At 35.5% G+C, this 19255-nt stretch overlaps 1 protein-coding gene across 2 annotated transcripts; it reads right to left on the reverse strand.

Moving 5' to 3' along the window:
• Window positions 1–10836: 10836 nt before the first annotated feature.
• Window positions 10837–14718, reverse strand: LOC108200299 (uncharacterized). 2 transcript variants are annotated; one of them, XM_017368407.2, is made up of 4 exons: window positions 13282–14715; window positions 12780–13187; window positions 12129–12688; window positions 10837–11651 (listed from the first exon to the last, which is right to left on the reverse strand). In XM_017368407.2, exons 2-4 carry the CDS (start codon window positions 13036–13038, stop codon window positions 11022–11024), a joined length of 1449 nt encoding a protein of 482 aa, XP_017223896.2. In that variant the 5' UTR covers window positions 13039–13187; window positions 13282–14715; the 3' UTR covers window positions 10837–11021. The 2 variants fall into 2 exon arrangements, with proteins under 2 accessions (XP_017223896.2, XP_017223895.2); XM_017368406.2 differs by having other exon boundaries at window positions 12780–14718.
• Between the last annotated feature and the right edge of the window lie 4537 nt (window positions 14719–19255).

A 19255-nucleotide genomic window follows, 5' to 3' on the forward strand; every position in this document is an offset into this window, starting at 1 on the left:
CGCGCGGTTTTGTATATTGGTCATTGTTAATTGTTAACAAGTAGCCTGATCTGATCTTGATTAACAAATTAATCATAATATAATAATTTGAACTACTTATTATATATATAAATCACACTCAACGAGATCCGTGGTAGTTAAAGTAAAGTTCAAGATAAAATTTCATTGGCACAATTAAAATATACACTCCATTCCAAATAACTATCTCCGTTTCTAATTTATCAGTGAGTTTATGGTGGTGTTTGTTTCCGAGAATCAAATCTGGCTTCTAGACTTCTGTTTTTCTTGACCCGTTTGTGTAAAAAAGTAGAAGCATTTTTAAGAAGTTGGGAATGCTAGCTCCTTTCTCACAGCTTCTGCTTATTTTCCAAACATTTTATTAACTTATTAACTTCTCACTTATACTCCACTTCTTTACTATAAGTCAGAAGTCACTTCATTTAAGCTAACCCAAACGGTCCCTATATATGTATTTTTTTTCATTTTCCAACTTTCATTTTATATACTGTATATTATATTTTGATGTCATTTATATATATATATATTTTAAAATTTTATTCTAAAAAGGTTTGTGCGGAGAACTAGATCATCCTGACTAAAAAAAATAATTACGATGATCTGCAATAACTCTTTCACGTGATCAGGAGTGAATACACGTTCTTTCACATGATTAAGACTATAATGTAATTAACACTCCTTGGTTTTGTATATCAGTCATTGTTAATTGTTAAGTAGCCCTGATATCAGGCTTGACTTCATGGGATTATATCACTAATTCATTTTATCACATAGCCAATTTTATAAAGATAGAACTTACACTGGATTGAAACAGCTGATGCTTGCAAGATCAACGGACAACTAAGAAAAATTAGTACCATATTCAAGAATCCAGTGCCTGGAAAACAAAACATACCCATGGTTAGAGAACATTTTTCTCCACTTTTTTTTGGGAAAAAATAAATTAGCAGCACAGTTTTTTGTACAGAAGGAGCTTGGAATAACAACAAACCCTAAACTGAAATATGCATTAGAAGAAAGTTAAGGGGAATCAAGGGAGGTAGGCATGTACCATGTAAAACTACAGCATGCAAAGCCGTTCTTCCATCAGAACCGCCAAACCTTGGAAACTCACACTTGTAAAGAAATTGTTCTATTTATGTGGGTGTACATCCAGGAGAAGCCATCGGCTTTCAGTGGAAAGTAGCCACTGAGGGGATTTCTTCAAAGCCCCATCTTGTCTTCTTTTCTATTATTTTTTTGGGTTTGTTTGGTCTTTTTTTGTGAAAGTTTGATCTTTGTTTAGATTTTTTCATTGTTTATCATGTATGGGATTACAGATGTGCAAGATTTTCATGGTGTTGATTGAGTGATAAATGTTTGTATGACAACGCATTAATTTATGCTCGATTGCTCAGAACAATACAACATGTATATATCTCTTTAAAAAAATCGCTTGGTTGTCTGTAAAAGAAGGAAGGATTCAACAACGATATGATTATGTGTTTATTCAATTTCGATTTCGATCGTATCTAAAAAATTTTGACCATATCCGTACATGCTATATGACTTTTCATTATTGAACTATTTTCCTTTTTCAAGATAAATTAGTTCCTGTGTCATATCTGAAGAAACTTGATGTGTTAAATTATAACTAACCGCAAGCGCACGGTGTCTGTTGTAATGCAGATTGGCAAATGCGGGTCGTATCCTCAAGGAGACAGATGCTATCAATTCTATTCAGTTATACTCAATTGTTTCCGGATCAAAACGATTATCAAAGATATTTTAACTAACTAACTAAAACAATTAAATTACACTAACTAAAAAGACACTAAAATAATATGTTAAAAGTCTAGGGCAATCAGGTCCACCATGCTTACACAATGACTGGCTCTAAGCTAAAGCAATTAAAATGGTCATGCAACTAGAGTTTGTTAATCTCTCTCAAGTATCAACACTCTCGAAACATGCTTACACAAATAATCACTTTTAGTAATTCGATTAATCAGGTAATTAAAGCAAGGTTAATCTCTCTCGAGTATTAACGCTTTCAGAAATCCAATGATGCTCTCGCACTCAAATTCAATTCTGCTAATTGTATGTGTGCCTCTAGTAGTATATCTCTCGATTATACTCCTATTCGCATAGAATCAATTCATGATATCGGCCGATTACACAAATTAATATTAATACATATCAATCAGAATTAACCAATCAATCATATCACTATAAAATCATGCCAACATCATAATGCAAACGTGGCTTCCCCTTAAGCCCTAGAACACACTACTCGATAATAATTAAACAAGTAAAATAACTAAGACAATCAAAAGACATAATAAAACTAATAAGAATAAAGAAGAGAACCCTTAACCTTCAAAGTGTCACATCAATAAAAGTCATGGCCTCCCTCTCTTCTCTCTAACCCTAATTCTAATCTAAAAGTGTACAATGATAAAAACTAATCCTCTCTCTAATAATAAAGTATTTTAATATTTAAAACTTATATAAAAATAGAAATCCAAAACCAAGTAGGATTTTGTCTTAAAATTCGCAGCTTTCTGTTCTGTCCAGTTTTCGGGCTTTTCCTGTTGGACTTTGCATCTTGGACCACTTCTGAATTAAAGGAAATGTCAGGGGCTTCGCGTGGGCTGTAAGATCGTCCAAATCCGACATCCGGAACTCAAGATATGGGCCAAACAGTGTAGAAATTGGGTAGAACCCAATAAATTCGAATTTTAATAGAAATTAGCTCCAAAATAGCTAATTTATCTCCAAATCCTTCTCAACTTGGAATTCTCTATTCCCTACAATAAAGCAATAAAATCCATTAAATTAATATCCAAATCAGTGCAAAATATAATTAAATATGAGAATAAAATCATATAGAATATATATAAAAATATATTCTATCAAACATCCCCACACTAAGCTTTTGCACGTCCTCGGGCAAATAAGCGAAATCAAATCTAAGTCCTAACTAACTAACACCATTTTCGTAGATGACACGATTGCATTGAGCGTATGCAACAAGCCGTTAAACCCCTAGGCAGCCCTAGTAGGACGAGTTTTGTCTCGTGAGGGTTTATAGTGAATCTACCCACAAAATCCATTATTTTCTACCAAGTCTTAAACATGCAACTAATATGAATGCAAACTAAATGAATATGCATATAATACAATCATGAAAGCATCAACCTCGTCAATATATAATCCTCAGAATTTACAACAATCAAGGCATTCATCTATCTCACACATTAGTCAAACAACTCTTCCACTGCAAGTACGGAGTGTATCATGTGTGCTTAACATGCTCTCTAATGAAACAAAACAGAGACCAACAAACTTCAACAGAGTCTTAACCATGAGTCGTTTATCAGAATAATGCTTAAACACTTCGTTACATTAGAGTCAACTACAGCTCAGGGTCGCAAAAGAACTTCTACGCCTCTCTTATTTTTTTCTATATTTTTTTTCTTTTTTTTTTCATGCTCGGTCTAAGGTCGGGACGCTTCTCAGGGTAAGTGAGTTACGACCACCATAAGACTTTGCTAGCTCATTTTTTTTTTTTAAGTCAAGTAATTCTCCAGTAACCAAGAGTTGTGAAAGGTCACCAAGAAATTTTATTTCTAGTACAATTGCATTTAATACCAGCACAAGTACCTGGATCGTCCCTTTCAAATTTTACCACCCGTTGATCTCAAAGGAGTACTCGATACTTTATTTGTAATATTCTATTTTTTTTTTCATTTTTTTAAGAAAGGCATATACATCCTAAAGCTGCCTTAAACTTAAGATTTACATACTCTAAGCTTAAAAGGGAATAGTCAAAATTCTACACTCGACTCATAGATAAAACTCAAGAATTAAGTTAATCCAAGTCTTGTCTCTAGAGCATTTTATAATGTATTTAAAATTTCCGCACAAACAATTTCTAAGCATGCAAGACATCACATATGATCAAGACTACTAGCCAAGAATTATGCAAATAAAATCATCACGAGAAAATTAACTTGGTATTATTTACCTTCATGAAATATGCAAGCTAAATGAAATTTAAAAAAAAAAACTACTAAGAAAAAATGCATACAAAGTTAAGTAACTATATGCTCTAATTTAAATGCAACTAACATGAATTTCCTAAATTTAAGACATGGCAATATACAATTTTTTTCTATTTTTTTTTTTTTGAATTTTTCTAATATATAATTTTTTTTTGATTTTTTTAATCATTGAGAAACCATCCCCACACTAAAGTGGTTCATTGTCCTCAATGAACAAATATGACACAGAAATATATATAAATATATTAATATAATTATATAATTAGTTAGAAAGAAAACTCCCCTAAAATGCCGGGCAATTATGAATAGGCTCTGGGCTCTCAGATTTTTATTGAAGTGGATGCACCCTTTTGACAAGTGAGTTGGCTGTCACAGTGGTTGTAGTGTGGCTTCTAAAATCTCTCTCACCCAGGTGCAAGGATCAAATCCTTGAAGCTTCATTTTTTGTTTTTAATTTTGTTTTTAAATAACACAGCAATTGGATTCTGGCTCGTCTGTCCAACTTCCAAGCATGCACCCAATTTGGGCTTGATTGGGCTTTGGACTGGGCTACTTTGAAAATGGGCTGGAGGCCTAAAAATTGCCTGCTTGAAATGGTACGTGAGAAAAGAGGAAAGTTGAAACTTGAAGCACATGCATGTGTTGGGCTTGAATTGGGCCTGAGTGATAATGGGCTGGACTTGAAATGGAGCATGGACTGGGCTTCCTGAACTTGCAGTGGGCTTTGGCCTGTTGGCTTGCTTTGGAACAGCACCTGCTAGTAAGTGAAGCGCGCATATGTACGTCCTCCACCAGAAGGTTTGGAGCCGTGGCTAGCTGAGAAAGAGCTGCGGTGCAAAACTTCCTGGGATCAACAGTCGAATTGCACTCCTTTTATAATTTTTTTTTCTTTTCTTCAGAAACCCAGCTCCTAAAATTTACATAAAACACAAAAAAGTGTTTTAAGTAAATAATTTCACGCAGCTCCAAAATTCTTGCAGCTTCAAAATTACCTGAAACACTTCATAAAATTTCATCAAGACATCTTATGGGAGTAAAAAAAAATGGAAAATAAAATTTCTAAACTCCTAAAAAAAAAATGCAAAAATATATTATATAATTTATAAGTTTATAAAAATATCAGATTGACTCCCAAAAAGCGCTCTTTTAGAGTCATTAGCTTGACCTTCTCGAACAAAATCTCGCCACCTTGAATATATTCAAGAGGACTAGTAGTTGTTTTAATCCTGCAAAATATCTCCAAACAATTATTAGTAAACTTAATTGTCACATCAAGAAGTAACAATTGATCAAAAAATTTTGTTGTTCTGGAGGACTTGGTGATAAAACAACGATAGAATTCACATCCATGAAAAGATTGAACTCCCTTGATATTCACACGAGGCGGAGGCTCAGGTGGTGGTTTTTCAGAACTCCTCACTTTCACAGGAGTCAGTCGAATTTCTTGGCTTCCCAAGTCAATGAATAGTGAGTCAATTTTGCTATCACCTTCTTCCAAAAATTGAAGTGTAAGAGCCTTTTGAAACGGATCATAGGACAAATTTTGAGGAATCTCATCTTGGACAATCATCACGTCAACTTCAAAACATGTGTTCTCAAGAATAGGAATAGAGGTTGGAGTAAAAGTAAATTTATCATTATCAAACCATTGACCCACTTTAGTCATGTCATCCATCCAAGTAGGCAATAGTATTTCAGGCACATATGTTGGAAGAGACACAGGAACCAATTTTGCATTACTTTCCTCGCTAACCCCATCATCACGCATATGGTCTCCAACAGCAACAACATCATTAATTTCATTGGCAATGAAATGATCCTCCTCTTTATCAATAGGCGCATCATTATCACAGATCGAAAAACTATCACAGTCTTCATCACTTGCAAGAATGATAGTATTTATGTCATCTTTAACTTGAAGACATGGAGGTAGAGAGGATTCAGTTTGCCATGTAGAAGAAGAACTAGACAATTGTGCAATTTGACCTTCCATCATCAGTTGTTCAGATTTTAATTCTTTAATCATCATGGTACTCTCTTCAATGCATTTCCGGAAGTTCATGATACCATCCTCAAAACTCTTGGTCATATATATCAACATATCACATACCTCATTCGTCTGATACGATGGCACATCTACATTGGTTAAAGGAACCAGTAGCTCTTGTTGAAGTGGAGAATAGTGATACTGTTGAAACTGAGGTTGCTCATATTGAGGTTGATGATATTCCTGCTCAAACTGATCATATTGCTGTAGTGGTGGTTCTTCATAACGATGTTGCTGAAATTGTTGTTGATCATGATATGAGAAACTCTGAAATTCATTGCCCATGTAAGAGAAATCTGGTTGATCCATCCATTGTTGATCACAAGAATTAGAATAGTGATTGTACTCATATCTTTCTTGACAATCATTCACTTGTCCCAACTGAGCATTTGGAGAATTAAAGACATTGTACTTGCATTCGTAACCATAGTGACCCTGAACACCACAAACTTGACAGAAGTTGTAAGTCTTCGGGGCAGCTTGTGACATCTCGTTGATACTCAGTGGACGCATAGCAGGCTCAATAGCCTTTAATGAGGCATTTTCACGAGTATATGCCTCAACTCGGGAAGATAGGAGTGCAAAATTATCAGCTCCCTCCATTGTGAACCTGCACAAACACAACAAAGCCAAGAAAACAAAGTAAAATCCGCCTCAATTGGAACAAAAGTTCCAAAGAGGCAAAGGAAACAATCTAAATAACTAAACAAGACCAATAAAACTAGCCGTCTCCCCGGCAGCGGCGCCAAAAACTTGATGTGTTAAATTATAACTAACCGCAAGCGCACGGTGTCTGTTGTAATGCAGATTGGCAAATGCGGGTCGTATCCTCAAGGAGACAGATGCTATCAATTCTATTCAGTTATACTCAATTGTTTCCGGATCAAAACGATTATCAAAGATATTTTAACTAACTAACTAAAACAATTAAATTACACTAACTAAAAAGACACTAAAATAATATGTTAAAAGTCTAGGGCAATCAGGTCCACCATGCTTACACAATGACTGGCTCTAAGCTAAAGCAATTAAAATGGTCATGCAACTAGAGTTTGTTAATCTCTCTCAAGTATCAACACTCTCGAAACATGCTTACACAAATAATCACTTTTAGTAATTCGATTAATCAGGTAATTAAAGCAAGGTTAATCTCTCTCGAGTATTAACGCTTTCAGAAATCCAATGATGCTCTCGCACTCAAATTCAATTCTGCTAATTGTATGTGTGCCTCTAGTAGTATATCTCTCGATTATACTCCTATTCGCATAGAATCAATTCATGATATCGGCCGATTACACAAATTAATATTAATACATATCAATCAGAATTAACCAATCAATCATATCACTATAAAATCATGCCAACATCATAATGCAAACGTGGCTTCCCCTTAAGCCCTAGAACACACTACTCGATAATAATTAAACAAGTAAAATAACTAAGACAATCAAAAGACATAATAAAACTAATAAGAATAAAGAAGAGAACCCTTAACCTTCAAAGTGTCACATCAATAAAAGTCATGGCCTCCCTCTCTTCTCTCTAACCCTAATTCTAATCTAAAAGTGTACAATGATAAAAACTAATCCTCTCTCTAATAATAAAGTATTTTAATATTTAAAACTTATATAAAAATAGAAATCCAAAACCAAGTAGGATTTTGTCTTAAAATTCGCAGCTTTCTGTTCTGTCCAGTTTTCGGGCTTTTCCTGTTGGACTTTGCATCTTGGACCACTTCTGAATTAAAGGAAATGTCAGGGGCTTCGCGTGGGCTGTAAGATCGTCCAAATCCGACATCCGGAACTCAAGATATGGGCCAAACAGTGTAGAAATTGGGTAGAACCCAATAAATTCGAATTTTAATAGAAATTAGCTCCAAAATAGCTAATTTATCTCCAAATCCTTCTCAACTTGGAATTCTCTGTTCCCTACAATAAAGCAATAAAATCCATTAAATTAATATCCAAATCAGTGCAAAATATAATTAAATATGAGAATAAAATCATATAGAATATATATAAAAATATATTCTATCAATATCTGATTAAGAAATAATTTATGTATGGAGATGCATTAAAAAAATGACATATTTGACATATTAATTCATACATCCAACAAACTTATATATGTATAATTCACACTTCACAGGGACCAAAAGTTTAAAGAAACATCTCACAAGCATAGCTGGAATACAAGATAGTTATGGAGAGGAACATGAAATTGACCCAACTATCCAAAAAAGAAAATACCTTGGACTAGCACTTCCAAATTAGATTAAAATCCTCCCTAACAAAAAATAAAAAATTAAAATCATCAGCCAATTCCTGCAACAGAACTTTCACCAGAAACAGCTAATATTTTGAAGTGCTATTGACAATTATGAAAAAATGGTAAAACATTCAATAATACGGTGCCTTAAAAAGACATGTAAACATACAGGTTTCAGTGTTTCACCAACAGATCATATATATCTTTCAGACTGTAATGACATTCTGTTGACTTGCACATCATGTCGTCTGCTACAATTGACATGGATGAATACAATGTGCATTCCAAGAATCTCGGCATGACACTCAAAATCTTTTTTTAACCTTATAACGTGATTTCATTAGATGGCTCCAGTAGCGGGACTGAATTTTCTGCATAACATATTTCAGTCTTAGTCTCTTTGCAATCATTTCTATCATTGTCTTCCTTAGTTGCAACCTTTCAAGAGTTATTGCTTGGTGCATTAATGACACTTGATGACAATACTTGCAGAGGGAAAATAAATCAGAGCCAATTCTCCACCTGGTTATGGATTCAGAAACACAATTACCTAATCATCCTTTTCATCATCATAGTAATAGAAGGGGAGTGGAACCAACTTAAATGCACGATATTTGCCAACATTGTTTACATGCTCATTCTCCAACCTGCCAAAAGGTGGTCAAGAAAGGATTTAGGAAACAACAATTAATTTATACACAGAAATGTTACGAGTGGATTAATTCATCACACATGCGCATAACACAGAAGTATTCCTAATATGGAATGTGCATTTGGTCTAGGGGTCCTTTAGAATAGTACATACATGAAAACTTGATAAACGGAGGTCGTCAACAAGCATAAGTTAAAAGTGATAGTAGGACAACCACGAGCTTTCATGAGCATAGCAATAAGAATTTACATCTTGTGCAGAATTTAGTAAGAGTTTATCTTACTAAATTTGTTGGAATACTAAAATAGCAGGCCATACCATTTATGGGCCTACATTCGAACCCAATGTACAGAAGTAAAATGAGAAGGGGAAAAAAGGATTGAGGAAAGGAAGGCTGCAGATAATAATTTACACTGTATTCAAGTCATACTATACCTGAAGAAACTCCAAATATCACGACGAAGGATCTCTAGGCAGGAACATAAGCTTGTTATGGCGTCTTGTGAAGAGTAAGTGTGGAATACCAGTATGACATAATTTCAGCCTGAACTGTGATGCTCTCAAAGCCTCCAAATGGAGCTCTTTTTAAAAGATCTTCAGGGCATCGATAAACTTTGCAGTGGTCATGTAAAATGAATGCAAACCCAAGTCTCGCATCTTGAAGATAAAAAAGATATTGTTGTAGTCATGTAGAATGAATGTCAACCCAAATCCCACATCTTAAAGACAAAGAAGATATTGCTATGGTCATGTAGAGTGAATGTCCAATTCAACAAAGAAGATATTGTGGTAGTCATGCAGAGTGAATTTCAACCCAAGTCCCATATCTTGGAAAATAAAGAAGACATGTCTTGGATATAATCAATCAAATAGGCCTTTGGGAAGAAATCCAAAAACAAGTCCGGGTTGGCTTGGTCACAGGAAAGAGTCTAGTGATTATTAAAACACATCCGTGCGGATTTACAACATGATGTAATCAATCACCACCAGACCGTCTGTACAATGATTAACCACGATTAACGATAAAGCGAGATGGATTAACGATTAATCGAGACGGAGATGGAATTTGTTTCTACAACAATTAATCCCGGTCAATATCAGTAATGGAGACGGAATTGGTCCCGATCCGGAGTAACGGTTAACGATAAAGCGAGACGGATTAACGATTAATCGAGACGGAGATGGAATTTGTTTCTACAACAATTAATCCCGGTCAATATCAGTAATGGAGACGGAATTGGTCCCGATCCGGAGTAACGGTTAACGATAAAGCGAGAAGGATTAACGATTAATCGAGACGGAGATGGAATTTGTTTCTACAACAATTAATCCCGGTCAATATTGGTAATGGAGACGGAATTGGTCCCGATCCGGAGTAACGGTTAATCGAGACGGGAGACGGATTAACGATTGATCGAGACAGAAGCTGTATCTGCAACGGTTAATCCCGATCAATCACTGCCGCACCGTCTGTATAGTGATTAATCTTAATTAATGATTAATCGAGATGGAATTTGTTTGTACACAATTAATCCCTATTAATATCGATAATCAAGACGGAATCGGTCCCGGTCCGGATTAATGATTTCTCGGGAAATCGAGACGGGAGACGGATTAACGATTAATCGAGACGGCATCCATCTGTGCAACGTTTAATCCCGATCAATCACCGCCGCACCGTCTTGTTGCAGTATTTGTCTATAATCTCTTTATAGGAAAATGATATCCAGAGATTTTGTTTTGATGGAGTCTGGACACATAAATAATCTATGTCGATGACATGAGATGTAATAGTATGTTTGAACTTTGTATAGCAGAACTCCAGTGTAAAATTGAAGTCCCCGGAGATCTAAACTTACATAACTAAGCTTGATGATTACAACACTGATGAAGCTGAAAGGATTGACATATCAAGAATTTAAAAGTTTTGGATACAATGATAATAAATAAGAGTTGAGTAAAGAAGTAGGTTCTCAGCACAGAATCTGCTTCATTCTGCTACTTGCCAAGTTTGTGAGGACAATAGATAGTCGGAGATCGCACTATCACTAATATCTGCGGCAAGAATCCTGGTTACAGTAATTAACATGCTAATGAATACCAGAAAGGCAATGCCAAGGAATGAGCAAGCGATAACAATAATACTAATCGCAAGGGCTGATGAGTGATCCAGGACAGAGTATGTCCCGGTTATGAAAGCCACCGTTATTGTGATGATCGAAGCCGTGTTGAGCAGCACAGCTATGAAGAACAATTTTCTTACTCTCCCAACATCTTCATACATTGTTGTCATGAAGAAGAGGAATAATGAAGACATTGAGCAAATCAGAGCTATTGTATCTGTTACTATAAACGCCTCGAAACTTGTTTTTCTTAAAAGAACTGCGGATCCTTGGGACTGTCCTTGATTCCCATCAAAGCCGCCTGGCATGGCAAAACCCGCTGTCAAGGCTACAGTGGTGATGAGTGCAGCCACTACCATATGAGTGCTGATCCATCTTTTATACAGCTCGACTTCTTTAGTATCCTCCTCATTTTGCGTATATCCCTCTTCAAGTGCTTGCAAAAAGTGCCAGTGCTTTTTAACATTGGCGTCAACAAGTGTTCTTCTAAGCATGGCCTGCAAAATAGTCTCACTCATTTATGGTTAGTTTAGGTATGAAAAGAGAGTCGCTTTTGGTTGATTGACATGAATTGACCAGTAGAGAAAAAGGACTAATTACTTAGATGATCTAAAATAAGAGCTGTTACAAATGTAAACATTATCCAACACATCATAACATTCAGAATCAAGCCATTAACCTAATTCTAGTAAGGGAGACATTTAGTGGGAGAAGTATAACAGGTAAGCGAAAGTATTAGTTAAATTTGATTTGGTCTTCAAATTAAATGTTACTTTTAGCATGAAGAAATAAAACATGAAAGATTTATTATAATTAAGATTATAGTTACATAAATCTTTAATGTTTACTCCAATTCATGCAAACCGCAAACGGTAATAGTCAACTTTAACGGAATTTGGTCAAAAGGGTGTAAAACAAACCTGATCTAGTCTGGTGGAATGCAGAAGGTAATATAAGCTACCTCACATACATACCTGATCTGTTAGAGGAGCAGTCTCTTTTCCCCGATGTATTAGGTGATCTAGGGGAGTGCCATTTTCGCCATTCAGTACTTCCCAATCAATCGTTCTTTCATCCATCAGTTCTTGGACATAACAACCTAACTTGGTAATCAGGTGGAGGGGCGTATTTCCATCTTTGTCCCTCTGCATCAGTAGGTTACCGTATGCTTTACAACCTTGCGACAGAATATATCTAATCACCTCTTTCCTGTCTTGCTCCACCGCGATGTGCATTATATTTTGACAATTTTTATCCACCATATCCCAACAATCTGGAAAATATTGCACAAGTTTCTCCATCACACGGACGTTTCCTTTATATGCTGCTACATGAAGAGCTGTTCTCTTATACTTCTTATCCCGCACGTATGCCGCAGACTTGCAGTCTTCACTTACTAGATTTTCGACTATTGTATAAAGATCATTGCATGCCACATAATGAAATACTGTCCACCCGTTGTCATCTTGTTCTTCTATAAGATATTTACGTTTATCCGTTAGAAGTTTCACACATTCTGATTTGCGTAAAATATCTGCAAGATAAATCATAAGATTGAGCAAAGAATTAAGGCTTTGGAAAAAAATTGGAAGAAATTGAAAGATTGTAGAAATGTATGCACGTACCATGTTTGCCATCGTCTAAAACTACAGCATGTAAAGCTGTCCTTCCTGCAGGACCATCGTCGCCAATCACCGCCCAAACACAAGTGCAAAGAATTGTTGTAATAATATCAATATTACACCTAGTAGAAGCCAAGTAGAGTGGAGATTCCTTTCGCTTATTCTGACAATGGAATGCATTTGGAGCTTCATTTACTAGAAGCTGAACCACGTTGTTGTGATTGTACCGTACTGCATCGTGCAAGGGAGTTTCATGCTCCATATTTTTTTTACTAACCTGAGATTGTATCAGAGCTATAGACGCGTTGCTGGTAGATTCAGGTTTTTGAATGGAAGACTTAGCTGCATTTATGAGTGCTACAACCACGTCGTAGTGTCCTTGTCTTGCTGCCAGATGAAGCGCGATATCACCTTTTAAGTTAACCTTTTCGATTAGTTCACCATGGACACTCAAAAGGTGTTTTACACAATTTATACTCCCGTATTGGCATGCAATATGAAGTACCGTATTGTTTGTAGGAGTCAGTTGACGACCGACGCGAAGTCTTCCCTCCATCTGCTTGAGGACATCAATGTTATCCTTACAAACAGCATCATACAATGCAGCATCCATGTGATTTCTTGGGCGTAAAAATACAGAGGCATCCTCCCGCTGCTTAGAGGTATGTCTGATCGAATTGTAGTCTAAACTGATATACTTAACTAAGTTCTTAAGGATTTTTACTACAACTAAACCCAAGTATACGATCAGGGCCCCTAGAAGTGCAGCTAAGGATAAGACTAAAGCCACTGGACTTAACAGTATTCCTATACACCAATCTCTAAAATTAGACCAGTACATGATGATAAGGCAGGAAAAGTGATGTTTTATGTAACTTGACAGAAAGTAGCCTATTCCAAGAAGTTAATATGTAAATTTTCAAGAAGAGTAAATTTTCAAGAAGAGGAGTAGATGACCAAAAAGAGTATATTCCAAGAAGTTAATATGTAAATTTTCTCCTATTTAGTATATATATACAAGTCATGCTTATTGTTAATTTGATATAAACTAGCCTGACGTCATGCATGAGTTCATCGATCACATCATTAGTTTATAACTTTATATTATTACAATCTTATGACAGCAGATCAAACTTACACCAGACTGAAAAGTGAACCAGCTAGGTGAGCTAGCTAATGTTTTTAAGTGCAACTTCTTAATTCTCTTTTTCATTTATTATAAATTTCTTTCATACAAATAATGTATATGCGTTGTAGCCTTTGTTCAAATTATTCGCTTAGTTTTCTAGAATTTTGAATTTTATATATTAAAAATCAAAAGATTTCTAATACGTAGAAAAGATAACATTAAAATCATGATTTTAAATCTATTAGAAAGAAGTTTTTAATTGCTTATATAGTGGTTTACTTTTAAAAATAATGTAAACATTTTAAACAATAATCTATTTTAAATTTATTTTATAATGGTGAGCGGCCGGCAGCTTAATATAATTAATTGCAGCCAAAATCAACAATCAAATCTTTTAAACTTTTAATGGAGATATAACATGATGGTAAATGGTAAAATCTCGATAAAATAATAATATTTATAAAAAAAAACTTCATATACACATATATGTTCCAATAACAAATAAATTAACTAAATATATGTAATTGTAGTTGTCCAGTTTTTATGAGATTTCAGCCCAGATCTCACAGCCCTTTAATATCATGCATTAAATCTTACCAATGTATATTAAATAATTTATATTATACATAGATCAATCATATTTATCTTATCAGATTTTATATAATTATAAGTAAAAAAAATTTGATATCAAAAACTCTTCTACATAAATAAATCTTTAATGAAATTAATAACTTTTGATATGAACTACCAAAAAAAATTGTATGTATACGATTCAAAAAGTCTAAAGTGATGGATACCTAATGTAACACTATCACATATCACTAATCTTGAAAAAGGTATGTGAAAATGAAATACTAATGCCTAGAAAAGTTAGAACTTTCTAATATAACTTTGACCGAAATTTATATGTAATATATAATTAAAAAATAAAATCTATTAATCTCTCTTAATTGTATATATTGGAGGACATGATACAACATACATTTTAATTTATTAAGATCTTTTTTTGAATTTAATTTTTTTTCAAAACATACAATTATAAAAATATATCTTATAAGAGTGCGTAGAGCAATTCAAAACAAATATATAAAAACTAATGGGACGGAGAAAGTATTACTAAAATATATATAATGTAGCTTAGAATATATATTTTGGATTCTTAAAATTAATTATATATATGTTTATCAAATATATACTATTAAATACAAATCAATTCTAGCACCACCCATCTATTAACCCATTACCCATTCCTGTTCCATTAGGAATTATCCCGTATCCACAAATTTCTTTGTATTTTAGTTTATTTAGTTTATATTTAAGAATTTATATCAAAATAGAATAAGTATATATAATCAACGTTCAATGTGAAGCGAATGTGGAAAACATTTTATGCATGAAAAATTCCTCCTGTAAAGTCTAAAAGGACTGTACCAGTGGTACTTACAATTCGAGTATTTACTATTGCACCTGCTTATCACAACTGCCTGCATATCACAACTGCATATCACATCCACCACTTATCATAACCGTTTTGTAACAGATACAGTGTATATAGTGCAAGTTAGTTTTGTAATTGTGATTCACTTTTCTTACTCTGTAATTCTCTCTCTAAAACATTGCTTTTAGTTTTCTCTCTCTGAAATGTAAATACACATTTTAGCTTTAATACAGTAGCTTCTTCTCAAGCTTTAATGGCGTTTGCAACAACTTTAGATGGTATCAGAGTTTCTCTTCCGCCTTGATCTCGTGTTCTCTTCGTCGTCATCGAATCTACATCGCCTTCGCCACCCCTGATCGATTCTCGATCGTCGTCGCCTTGATTTGTAAGCTTTGATTCCTGTATATTCTCCATGAATCTCTCTTCTATCTCTCTCCTATATCTCGCTTATCTCTCTCGTTCTGCAATTACTTTTGTCTCGGTTGAATGCATCATTCCTCATATGTAGATGCAGTTTTAGGCAAACACACAGTCATGAATACTCAAAACACAACTGTCAACAACACACAACAATCTCTCACACAAGCTATTGAGAATAATTCTCATCCACTATTTCTCCATAACAATGATCAACCAGGAATGATTCTTATCTCTAAAAAGTTAGTAGGATCTGAAAACTATGCTTCTTGGAAGCGTTCTATGAAAATTGCTCTTTCCGCTAAAAATAAACTTGTTATTGTGACTGGCGATTTTGTCGCTCCTCCTGCTGATTCACCATTGTTCGTCCACTGGAACCGTGTCAATGACATGATAATTACTTGGATATTGAATACTGTCTCCGATGACATTGGTAACAGCTTGACCTATATGGATAGTGCTCTAAATGTTTGGAATGAACTCGCTGAGCGTTTTTCAGCAATTACTGGTCAGCAGTATTATGAAACGCAGCGTGAATTGTTTCGACTTGAACAAGGAAATGATTCTATTGAATTGTATTTTCACAAACTAAAAGGTTTTTGGGATGAAATTAAGGCCTTGGAACCTGCCATCCCCTGTACTTGTGGAGCTCATAAAGTCTGGGATTCTCAAATTGAGAAAACTCACTTAACTCAGTTCTTGATGGGCTTGCATTCAAGCTACACTGCTGCTCGTGGTCAGGTTCTTATGATGAAACCATGGCCTACAGTTAGTCAGGCATACTTGTTGATGAAACAGGAAGAAAAACAGAGGCAAGTGCATAACTCTGTAACTCCTGTTGCCATGATGGTCAACATGTCAAAGACTACACCAGGAAATTATACTCCAAATCGCTTTAGTGGTCGACCTGGAAATCCTGTGCAAGAATGTGAGCATTGTCACATTAAAGGCCACACTAAAGAAAAGTGCTACAAATTGGTTGGGTATCCTGCAGACCATCCTAATCATCCAAATAATCGAGGAAAACGAAAGTTCAATCAGAATTCTAAAGCAAGGCTAGCTGCTGCTCTACAGGCCTCTCACAGTTCTGATTCAACTACATCTCCTGTTGCTTCTGATCAGAGTGATCCTTTAACTGCTAAAATGGATGCTTTGCAGTCCCAACTGAACTCTCTCATGAAATGTTTCAGTGGCAATTCTCCTGTGCCTTCCACTGGTTCTACCAATTCTGGACAATACAGTCTTGCAGCTCAATTTGCAGGTACTGCATTCTCTTTGTCTTCCTCTGTCCAAATTGCTCATAATATTTGGGTATTGGATACGGGTGCTACTAATCACATGTGTTGCAATGCTACTTGCATGACTAATATTACTACACTCACTACACCTTTGACAGTGAAATTTCCCAATGGTCACGACACTTTAGTTACCCATATAGGATCTGTTTACATTCATTTACTATCACAGACTATCACAGATGTTCTTCTTGTTCCTTCCTTCGCATTCAATCTCTTGTCTGTTAGTAAGTTGTCTTCACAGCTTCATTCCACTATTCATTTTACCTCCACATCTTGCTATGTGCAGGACCAATACCAGATGAGGGAATTGGTTCTTGGTAATCTTGTTGATGGACTCTACCAGTTATGCAATATGTCTACATCATCAGTTTTTCCTTCTCTCACTGCTCTCACAACTCAAACTTCAGACTATGTCGTCTGGCACAAGCGACTAGGTCACATTCCTCCTTTAGTTTTGTCTAAAATTCTTAGTTTAGACGTTAAACGTACTGGTGACAAATGTCAACCTTGTAATATTTGTCCAATGGCTAAACAATGCCATCTTCCTTTTCCAAATAGCTCTTCTGTTACTACTAAACCTTTTGAATTAGTTCACTGTGATATTTGGGGCCCTTATCGGGTTCCTTCTTACAATGGTTGTCGTTACTTTTTAACATTAGTTGATGATTTTTCTCGTGGTTTATGGACCATTCTTTTGCCAACTAAACAGTATGCCAATCAATCTCTCAAAGATTTTTTTGCCTACGTTCAAACCCAATTTTCTGTCAAAATTAAATGCCTAAGGACAGACAATGGTGGTGAATTTGTTAGTAATGATCTGTCAGATTTCTTGGCCTCACAAGGCACCATTCATCAGACTTCATGTCCGCATACCCCCCAACAAAATGGGAGGGTAGAACGGAAACACAGAAATCTGTTAGAAATGTCCCGAGCCTTAATGTTTCAAGCTCGTATGCCCAAGTCTTTTTGGAGTGACTGCATTCTCACTTCCACTTATCTGATTAATCGTATCCCAACAACAGTTTTAGGCTTCATTTCACCTTATGAAAAACTGTTTAATAAGCCTCCTTCTTATGCTCATTTGCGTGCTTTTGGATGTCTTGCTCATATGTCTGTTCACGAATCAGACAAATTCTCCCCTCGTGCCATTTCTACTGTGTTTCTTGGTTATTCCATGACACAAAAAGGCTACAAGCTCTACGACCCTACCACCAAACAATTTCACACCAGTCGTCATGTGATTTTCAATGAAAATGTTTTTCCTTTTCATAGTCAATCTACTGATTCTGTACCTCTTCCATCCCCTGCCTGCATTTTTGATGATGATTTTTCATTTACTCCTTTAGAAACCATTCCACAGGAGTCACAGGAATCATCTGATTCTATTCTCACTCCACAAGAATCATCTGATTCCACACTTAGTCCTGAAATCTCTATTTCAGACTCGCCAAATTCATCTCCTCCTGCTAATGATACTATCATCACCATTCCTCCCCGTGTGTCTTCTAGACGTAGGGTAACACCCATTTGGATGAAAGATTATGAAGTTACCAAACAGAATTCTAGTACATCATCAGCCAACATGGCCAGTACTATTTTACTAGATTGTCCCATTGATCCCCTCAAGTATAATTTTTCTAGTTATACATCACCCATACCAGTATATGCTTGTTCTGTCAACACAAATGCTGTCATACCTGAACCTTACACATACAATCAGGCTCTTAAAGACAGTAGATGGGTCGATGCTATGACCAGAGAACTCAATGCACTTGAAACAAACAACACTTGGCAGATTGTTCCACCTCCCTCAAACAAGAAAGTTGTTGGTTGTAAATGGGTATTCCGGGTTAAGTATTTGTCAGATGGCTCTTTGGATAAGTTCAAGGCTCGATTAGTCGCAAAAGGGTATACACAAATCGAGGGACAAGACTACCATAATACATTTTCTCCAGTAGCCAAGATGGCAACCGTACGCACTGTTTTGGCTCTTGCCACTGTCAAAAACTGGGACATTCACCAGTTAGACATTAACAACGCCTTCCTTCACGGTAAATTATCTGAAGAAGTGTATATGGAGCTCCCTCAAGGACACCCTCTTCATGGCTCTGGTATGGTATGCCGTCTTATCAAATCTATTTACGGTTTGAGACAAGCTTCCCGTGTATGGTTTGAGAAACTAGCCTCCGTTTTACTG

The sequence above is a fragment of the Daucus carota genome, chromosome 9, assembly GCF_001625215.2.
Source record: "Daucus carota subsp. sativus chromosome 9, DH1 v3.0, whole genome shotgun sequence".
NCBI lineage: Eukaryota > Viridiplantae > Streptophyta > Magnoliopsida > Apiales > Apiaceae > Daucus > Daucus carota.

Bases quoted from the DNA above. Each gene is read 5' to 3' on its own strand.
- LOC108200299 (XM_017368406.2), bottom strand. From the start codon at position 13,617: ATGTACTGGTCTAATTTTAGAGATTGGTGTATAGGAATACTGTTAAGT. The intron at 12,689-12,779 runs GTACGTGCATAC...TTTATCTTGCAG, and splicing joins TTTAGACGATGGCAAACATG to ATATTTTACGCAAATCAGAA. The intron at 11,652-12,128 runs GTATGTATGTGA...ACTATTTTGCAG, and splicing joins CTGCTCCTCTAACAGATCAG to GCCATGCTTAGAAGAACACT.